The 9,954-nt window shown below is 33.0% G+C and overlaps 1 protein-coding gene across 1 annotated transcript; it reads left to right on the forward strand.

The window, feature by feature from the left end:
* Window positions 1–9,068: 9,068 nt before the first annotated feature.
* LOC131617025 (auxin-responsive protein SAUR71-like) lies at window positions 9,069–9,539 on the forward strand. The gene has a single exon (XM_058888414.1). The coding sequence runs from the start codon at window positions 9,156–9,158 to the stop codon at window positions 9,510–9,512; it is 357 nt and encodes a 118-aa protein (XP_058744397.1). The 5' UTR covers window positions 9,069–9,155; the 3' UTR covers window positions 9,513–9,539.
* Window positions 9,540–9,954: the final 415 nt, after the last annotated feature.

Below are 9,954 nucleotides of genomic sequence, written 5' to 3' on the forward strand. Positions count from 1 at the left end.
CCATGGTGAAAATGAATGCATGTCATGTTTTCAGATATGTTATGGGTCGTGTAGCATCCATTTATGAGGTCATATGCACAAAATTGCAAAGTTTCAAAATGATGCATGACCTATAATTTTCCTTCATGAGGCCAACTTTGAACAAGCATAACTCTTAGCTCAAAATGAATTTGGAGAAGGTTGAGCACAATTTGGAAAGCCCTAAACATCTACTTCAATTCATTAGTTTGGGGTTTCTTCATAATCATTTGGGAAAATTGTGAAAAATGAGCCCAAAGTTGGAAGAAAACTAGGTTAAAAACTCTTAGAAAAATTTCTAAGTTTTTATGACCTAAAGCTTCAAAATTCCAAATCTCTTAAATGGTTGATTTCTTGAAAAAAGTTGCATTGTAAGATGTTGTTTTATTTTGCAAGATCTACAACTTTCATGTTGGAAGTTTTTTGAGTTGTGTAGGTGAAATTTGGAGTTCCCACAATGCCCTTAAAAACCCTAATTCCCGACTTTTTGATCCTTGGTGAATTTTCTTGAATTTCTTTGGTCAAATGACTTCAATAATCATATATTGATGATATTGATCCTTAAAAGTCATGATTTGACCAAAAACCCTAAACGTCAAAGGTGATCCTATACAGTTGACTTTTTCAGATGAAGTGAGATCTTGGACTTTTGTGATGAACCAAGTTCTTCTCCTCAAATGGATGATATGAATGGACTATGTTGAGGTAATAGAAGTTCTTGAACCATGTTTTGAGTTTTGGATCCATGTCCTGATTAAAAGTCAACTGTCCAGGTGAATTAGGTCAAAAAAACCCTAATTGTCGACCAGATGAAATTGATGACTGTGGATCTTGAATTGAAGTGTAATGCCTTATGGATATTGTCATATGAACTAATTGAAGATGATTGAAGCCTTTGATAGATATCCTGGAGCTTTTTAGGGTTTCCCAAATGTAATCCCTGATTATAGCCTTTGATGGGCTCAAAACTCTAGTCTGGTGACCTGGGTAAATCTGAGCTCAGATGACTGGGTGTCTAATCAATCATAGGTGAATAAAAATGAAGCTTTTGGGTCCCATGATTGTATTAGAGACTAATCCTTCTATTGATTGATCCTTTGCCTGAGTTCTCTTGTTTCTGAACATCCTCGATTGAGCACTAGATGAACAAGTGACTGTTCTGAGTATCTGTTTTGATCTAATGAGAAGCCTGAAGATATGACATCTCAGGAGGGGTCAAAATTAGGGTATGACAGGAAGAAGCCAAAAAACTGGCATCAGACACTCGACCAAATCCTTTGGGCCTGTCGAACCTCACCAAAAGAAGCAATAAATACTACTCCATTTCGTTTAACTTTTGGGCATGACGTTGTGTTTCCTGCAGAAATTCATCTACAGTCGGCTAGAATTCAACGACAAAATGATCTTTTGATGGATGAGTATTGGAGTATGATGTTGGACGAATTAGTGGAGTTAGATGAAGAACGATTGATAGTGTTGGATAGATTGATTAAACAAAAGCAAAAGGTGGCGAAAGCTTATAACAAAAAATTAAAAGAGAAAACATTCATGGTAAATGACTATGTATGGAAGGTTATTCTACCCATGGATCAAAGAAATAAATTGCTGGGTAAATGGTCCCCAAGTTGGGAAGGACCATTTAAAATTTTGCAAGTATTTTCAAACAACGCATACGAGATCGAAGAATTGAATTCAGACGGTCGAATCTTGAGGATAAATGGTAAATATTTGAAAAAATATAAACCTACACTTCAAGAAATTTGCATAATAGAATAAAAACCAAAATACTAGATTAAAATGGCCAAAAACATGGCCAGTCATTACAAAGCAAGTAAATGCTCTGAGACGAAAACAGAAAAATTACAAAGAAGGAAAGTTATTCCTGAAATAAGCCAGTTTGGCTGACTCAAAGTCAAGCTTAGAATCAAGTCGAGACAACCCTTTCCTGGGTTGTCGAATGCTACCCTTCAATTTGAGAGCTCTTTTGCCATGGCTAAGACCTTTCAAAATTTCTTGGTTAATGGTTTCAGGAGAAGGAGTCCCTTTAGTCTGAGCCAAAGTAGCTTTCTCTTGTTCAAGAGCTTGAATCTTCTTGTTGAGTTCATCAATTTGGGCCTTGTAATCAGTAATTTTGTTGTCAATCTTTTTCTCCTTGTCAGAAAATTTTTGAGCTTTTTCCTGAAGTTCTTCAACTCTTTTAGTCAAAGCTGCACTGAAATCCCACTCCCCGTTCATCTCAAGCTCTTTATTCTTCGCTTGATGATCAATGTTCTTCTTAGTGATAAGGTCCCTCCAGAGTTGGTCAAAGTATGCTTCAAAATCAAAAAAGAATTGAGCAACCACAGTTGGGAGAGAAGCCTTAACAAGTAAATCCAATAGTTTTCGAATTTCTCCACCAAGATGATCAGATCCTTCAAGGACAGTAAGGAATTCAGGTTCATTCAAATGAGCTCGAAGTTGGCAGATAGCGATGACAAGACAGACATCGATTTCATCGTTGGGATCAGCTGATTGAACAGTGTTATCAGGAGAACTTGCCCTAAGTTTTTGGAGTCGAATTAGAGCTTCTAAAGGATTTGTTTTCTTCAAGTTCAGAATCTCTTCTTGACTAAGGGAACTGTTGGAATTATTGTCCTCAACAAGGACATGTTGTTTTGTTTGAGAAGTAGCAATGTTGGTTTCTGGATGAGAAGCGAGATCAGCAGCTTCAATATTTTCAGCCACAAGGTGCGCTTTGTCTGTGGTAGGATTTGGAGGAGGAATCATGGTTGTATTTGGGCCAGTTCGACTAGGAGTATTAGTCGAATCAGTAGAACTTCCAAAAGCATTAGTCTTTTGAGGACTAAGAAGGCTAGAGGAGTCAGGAGAAGTCTCGACAATCTTTTCTTGAGTGGGGTCGACAGTTGATGCAGTCTGCTTAAAAAGAAACGTATTAGAGCATAGCCTTTAAAAGAAGTGTACTTGAAAATAATACTGAAATTTACCCCAGGAGGAACTTGAGATGAGGTCGGGATTGTTGTTGGGGTTGCTTGTGTTTGAATAGCAACCTTAGGGATCTTGATAACCTTTTGTTTCTTGGCTGGAGTTGGAAGGGGAGGTCGTGAGAAAATTTCACCTCCTTGATCTGGTGAGGAGTTAGTTTCTTCTGAATCCTCAGGAACTATCAACTAAGAAGAGAAGTAAACAATTAACAAATACTCCAGATGTAATGAATACTAATAAGAGATAAAGGTCGAATGATACCTTTCTTACAGTTTTGATTTTCTTAATAGTGGTGGTGTTCGACGTGCTGGGACGTTTTCGACCTGGTTTAGCGACAGGTTCTTCAACTTGATTAGCAAGATCAGGCCCTGAAAGATCTAAAAAACAAGTCAGAACATTGTAGATTTTAATAAGTAATTAAAATTAAATATGAAATGCTTACTTATGGATAGTTGATCCTCTAGTTTGTCGAAAGCAGTGTTTAATTTCTTGATGAAAGAATCTCCATCATATAATTTGTAATAAGCAAACCACCAATCGTTGAATTCTTTGGTGGTAAAGTAAGAGTTTTGGAAAGTGAAGGTGGGGAGTTCTAAAGACTGTTTGTTGTGGAATTTTAGACAGTCGACATGATTACGAGAACTGAATGGTCGACCGGACCATTAGATGTCAGCTTCATGGGTGTACAGGCTTTTTGGTAACATTTGGCTTAAGCCAAATTGCCGTGAGACCAGATTTGGTTGATAGCTCACGAACCTATAACACTTACCAGTTGACTCAATGCGATGTGACAGAAGTGTTGGAGTCAAAAAAGCAGCCCAGATGGCATTTAGTTGAGCTCGAAGAGTTGGGGTATTTCCAGGAAAAATGGCTCTAAACCAATTTGGCCCAAAACACCGACTAGAGAAGGGGGGCATGGAAGCTATGAATGTCTTGCACTCAGAAAATAATTTCACATATTTTAAAAGGTTGGGTCTGTTCGACTCATCTTGAGGAGTTTGTAAGGCAAGTTTGATACATTCGACCCTTCGGTCATGCATAACTTCCAAAATGGATCGAGAAACAGTAAAACCAATATGTGACTCAAAGGTGGCATTTAGCCAATGTTGTAAGAGCCAGTAAGGGCCCGACAAAGCCAATTTCTTTGGAGTTTCATGAAGGCGTTTTATTCTTAAAGAAGCTATACCTAAATTATGATAAAGACAGGCAAGTAAAAGCTTACTCAATGAAATCTTTCGACCTTCATGAATCTGAATAGCCATGGGTATATAAGCTTTGGCTATCTGAACAGCCCCTGGACAAAATAAAAAGTAAGAGAGCCAGTATGTGAGAAAAGCAACGTGTTCTTCATCAGAGACTTCGACTGTAGATTTGTCATGGTGGTCTTGCATATATTTGGTGATAGTGGCATTGTCGAAGTTGAATTTCATCTCTGTTGGGAGGGTTGGGTCGAAGATTTCGCCCAAAGGCGAAAGTCCCGTGATGGCAGCCACGTCGAAAAGGGTGGGAGTCATCATCCCACAAGGGAAATGAAAAGTATTAGTCGAACCTTCCCAGAAGAATAGCGAAGCAAGTAGCATAGGGGGGATAACCCTATGACCATTCTTGGATAATTGGATGGCGTCGAAGATACCCAATTCTTCCCACCGTTGTTGTTTCTTCGCCTGAACCTTGTTTAGCCAAGCTAGGAAATCCTTGTTGCTGGGGGAAGGAGTCGAACGAAACACTCTCACTGAAGGATCCATGAATTTTAGGTCGAGAGGACATTGTTTATCAAATGATACTGGCATGGTGGTTTGGAATGAAGGAAAGAAATTGCTAACCTTCTTTGGGTGAGAGCGAAGATCTGGAAGAGGCCCTGAGAAAGCCATTAATTTATCAGTGATCTGGAATGGAATCAACATCTGATTTTGCCAAATAATGGCTTTGGTCTCTGTAACGTTTGGTTGAGGAACAAAGTCTAACCCCTTCTCTTCTTCCTCATGAGAAATAATGGCCCCTAAAGGGTTAGAGCCTGTATCATAAACAGTAGTGTTTGTGGTGTTTGTAGCCATTGTTGAGGTATTGAAGAAAAAAGGAAATGAGCGTTTAAGGGTTTAAAGAAGAAGAAATGCTCTGGAAACGTTTTGAAGGACAGAAAATGTGAAGAAAGGAAATAGAGAAGAGGGAAGACTATATATAGTGGATATGTGTAATGACGTCAGTGAAAGAAAACGTGAAGAAGGAAGTTGGTGAATCAAAGGTCGTGTCAAATGCCTTGGAAACTGACACAAGAAAGTGGGGAGTAGTTAATAGCCCACTACCTAGTATTTAGGTAATAATTAGTGCCTGGGAATTCATGATATAATCATGGAGTTGAAGAGGTTAGAAAAGTCGAAATCTCAAAGAAGACAAAACGCCATCTTTTTCCTTTTTTGTAAAATCAGTTGAAAGAAGTCGTTCGGGGGGCAATTTGTTATCCTAAGATTTCGACTTGCTAATAATGGTAAGTAATATCTAAAATATATGAGATTATTAAACATTCTAAGTCAAAACAGTTTGACTAAGAAGTTCTTTTAGTCAAGACTGTTCGACTAAAAAGGCTATAATTGCCATGGTCATTTCGACTAAAAATGTGTAGATACCATGGTCATTCGACTAAAAGGTGTAAAAAAACTTAGAGGTTTTGCCAAGTGTAGAGTTGAAGTCGGAAGACACCAGAAGCCAAAGGTGGCAGTTTTCAGACGGTTTTCAGCAGTTTCTAAAAGACGTGTGGAAGTCCCATAGACGAAGATGCTGCATGTCGAGGACACGTGTTGGTTAGTAATTAGTCGACCGTTAGTAGTAGTTATTCTATTTTCACTATTTAAGCAAATTTTAGATGAATAGATAGAGGTCCGCATTTTCTACAAAACACAAGTAAAACTCAAATCTCTGTGCAAAATGAGTAATGAGTGCAACTTTGAAATGTATGTATGCGTACCAATTTAAGTTTATACAATCATCGTTTTATGCATTACTTTCAGTACTAATTTACTACATTTATTACAATTTATAGTCTCTATTTAGTGCAATTATTTGTTACTTTCAGTGCGTTCATTTATGTTACTTTATTACTGCATTTAGTACAAGTTGAATTCATACAAACAACAAAGAAAAGCAATTAGTCCTGGAATATTCTAGTTGATTCCGCAAAAGTAACCTTTAAAAAGGAAACTAGCGATTGTTTATCATATTTCTGGATAAACACGGGTGGACTGAAGTAGTTTGAGTTGTAAACGAACCAGGATAAAAATAACTGTATTTTGTCTATTATTGTTACGAACGAAAAAGAAACACTTATTCAACCCCTTTTAAGTGTTTTCCAACCCTTCACATTTCATTTATGAATTGTGACAAATCATCCGATGAAAATCTTTGTAAGACTTTAGAAATTAAGAAGTAGAAATTATGGATTATTAAATAAGGGACACGACATCTATTTTCGATTGAAAATGTTAAAAAAGGGAGAAAAACATTTGTGAAACTTCATTAAAAAATAATTACATAATCAATTTTCAATGATAAATAAGAGAAGGGTTCAAAACTATTTAAATTTCAAATAGAATGGTTAATTTCATGAGTAGGATAAAATAAGAAAACCAAAATGTAATTAAGTGTTTAATATATAATAAATAAATATATATAAATAAAAAAGTTAATATTTCATTAATTAAAGAAACAAAAAGTGTGTTGCAAGAAAGACACTTAGTATAAATTATAAGATTAAGATGGAAGTTTCTTGTTATTGTCTCTCATAATTTGTTTCTTCATTTGTACCTGCCATATACGCTTGCCCTCAAATTTTTCCACTATATCATTATTCACAATTTTCTCATTTTCTTCTCTCTCGTCAGCACAACAACGTCACACTACTTCACCGACTTTTTTTGATTAAATAAATATCATTTATTTTAAAATAAATGTTGTATTTTAAAATTATTTTTTAGAAAATATTTAAATATTTTTATAGTTTACAAAATACTGTATATTCAATAAAATAAAGAGAATAACAATTCAATCAAAGTATTATTATTATTATTATTATTATTATTATTATTATTATTATTATTATTATTATTATTATTATTATTATTATTATTATTATTATTATTATTATTATTATAATAGTATATTTTTAACTAAATTATAGTTTTGGTTCCCTATTTGGTCTGAATGAAGAAATTGGTCCCCTTATTTTAAATTTAAATAATTTTGATTCTCTATTTTAAATTCAAACACTTTCAGTACACCTCACATTTCTTTTATAAAAAAAGTCGATGTGATTTTTATTTTTTAAATTATATTTTTATCTACAAAATTCAATAACAGATTTATATACGATAATTTATCATATTTTTCAAGTAATTATTATTTTAAAAAATAAAATATTATTAATTTTAATTACAAAAGTATAAGAGGTATCAAAACTATTTAAATTTAAAATAATAAGACCAAAACTCTTTAAATTTATACCAGTTGAATCAATTTCGTGAATCAGAAAAAAAAAAATAGGGGATAATATATTTTTATCATAAATATAAAATAGTAGATTAATAAAGTGAAATTCATATAGTTAAAATAGTAAATTTTTTAATTTATTTATTTAATCTTTTAAACACATTTTATAGTTGATTTTTGAAGATTTATTGGATCAGTGGTGGACATAATTGATTTTAATAGAATCGAGTTTGGTAGAATTGATTATATCATAATTAAGTTTAATTTATATTTGGGCACATTTATGTTAAAGTGAGTGGAATAATAAATTTCAGTATAAAAATTAATTCTTCTAAAAAAAATCATCCAGAATCAGTTCAGGAAGCAGAAACTACAAATTCTATCTTCAAGTATAATCAATTCTGAAGACAGAATCAATTCTACCTTTATCTAACCAAACATATTAAAATCACTCAAAACGAATCATACACCTCTAAAATTATTTTTCGTCATTTCAAAAGCCAAATCAAAGATACATTTCAAAAACCAAATCAAACATGCATTTGAATTTTATAACTTAGTTTTTATAGACAATTTAATTGTTGTAATCTCTTTTCTATTTGCTTTTTCACTATTTTTTGTCTTCATATATAATTATAACTGAGTTGTTTCTTCGGTTGTTTTTGTTGTTATTGGTCATGAATTTGGACTTGGTTTTGACAGGATGTTGGGATATAGGGTTTGTGAGAAAATTTGTTGAAATTTGAAACTTTGGATTTTGAAAATTGCTCAAATTGAGCTTATTAAAGTAAAAAAAATCTGAGGTGGATGAAAATGAAAAAGCTTACGTAAAAATTAAGAAATCTAAAAAGTTAAAAGTGTTATTCATTTATGTTAGATTCAGTAAATCTCAAAGATTCAACATGTAGATTCAACATGTTGATATTTGTTAAAAAATTGAATGGTTAAAAATTTTACAAAAATAATAGTATGTGGACATTCAATGTGGGTTGGATATCTGAATTAATATTTTTTTTGATAGTTGTATTAAATAATTGTAACTCAGTAGTTTAGATTAAGGGCGGTAAAACGATATCGGATCGTCAGATATGTTTATTTTAGTTGCATTTTTTTTTTAGGAGATCAAAGTTTTAGGCTTACATACATCCTTTAATATACTCGCCATATTCTACCTCAATTATTTTGGACTCTTGCAGATACGGGTATAAATATTAAAATTTACCATTTTTAGATTTAAAAAGTTCAATGTCCACGAGTCCATCTCACCCTGCACTTATTTTTTTAGGAAGCAAGATTTTAAGTTCGCACTTTTAACAAAGCATACCCCGCTCCATCCCGATTTTTTACCAATTATTTTTTATTTAAAACTGTAACATCTCACTAACAAGAAACCAAATTTTAACAATTAGACAAATAGACAAAAAAAATTGTAAATACGTAACTCATTATGTCATTTATTATAAATACTTTTAATAAAAAAAGTATTCTCTAATTTTAATTGTTTTTTACCCATTTTAATAATTTTTTCTCTATATAAATCCCCCAACAGTCCATATTCTACCCATCCATTTCTATCATATTTTAAAATACTCGCAAAAAAGTTGTATTCTTTTTTTCATTCTTAATACTTTTCATTATCTCTCTTTCTCTTTACTACAATTCTGGCTCTGAAAGCAATGAAACAGTTCATTCGCAAACTCTCCTGTATAAGTGACTCTCTTCTCCGATCCAACTCAACCAAACCGCAACGTGCTGAATCAGTCCATTCAGATCATGTGCCAGAGGGTCATGTTCCAGTGTACGTGGGAGAAGAAATGCAGCGGTTTGTCCTCAATGCAGAGATACTCAATCATCCGGTTTTCATGAACCTCCTCAACCTATCAGTTCAAGAATACGGTTACACACATAATGGTGTGCTTCGAATCCCATGTCGTGTTTCTGTGTTTGAGCAAGTTCTTGAAGCGGTTCGACTCGGTCGTGACCCTCAAATTATTCGCGACATCCTCGGTTCCTCGTCCGATGAGACTTCTTAAGAGTCTTGTTTCGTCGCGACATATCTGATTCTATTTTTAAGAAAAGATTAAAAACTAATGTATCTAGACAATATAAAAATCATATATATTAATTATTAAATAATTTAAAAAATAAATATTTTCTTATAAATAAGACTAGAAAGAGTATCGGTCAAGTTTGTACAATAGAATGGTCTTTTTTTATAATAAAGACCAAAAAATTATTTCTAGTTGAACTTTAATTTTAAGGAAAAATTATAGTCAAACACATAATAATAAATTATGTGGAAGATTTAAAAAGATTTATGATGTAAAAAGAAAAGAAAAAAAATTATGATGTACTAAGTTAAATGTTTTTTATGATTGTGAAATCACATTGTAAAATTATTTATGAATAAATTTTATCTTTAAACTACTTTTTTTATCTATTAAATCTATAAAATTATTCTTTCATTCAATTGTG

Source organism: Vicia villosa, linkage group LG7, assembly GCF_029867415.1.
Source record: "Vicia villosa cultivar HV-30 ecotype Madison, WI linkage group LG7, Vvil1.0, whole genome shotgun sequence".
In the NCBI taxonomy this organism is placed as follows: domain Eukaryota; kingdom Viridiplantae; phylum Streptophyta; class Magnoliopsida; order Fabales; family Fabaceae; genus Vicia; species Vicia villosa.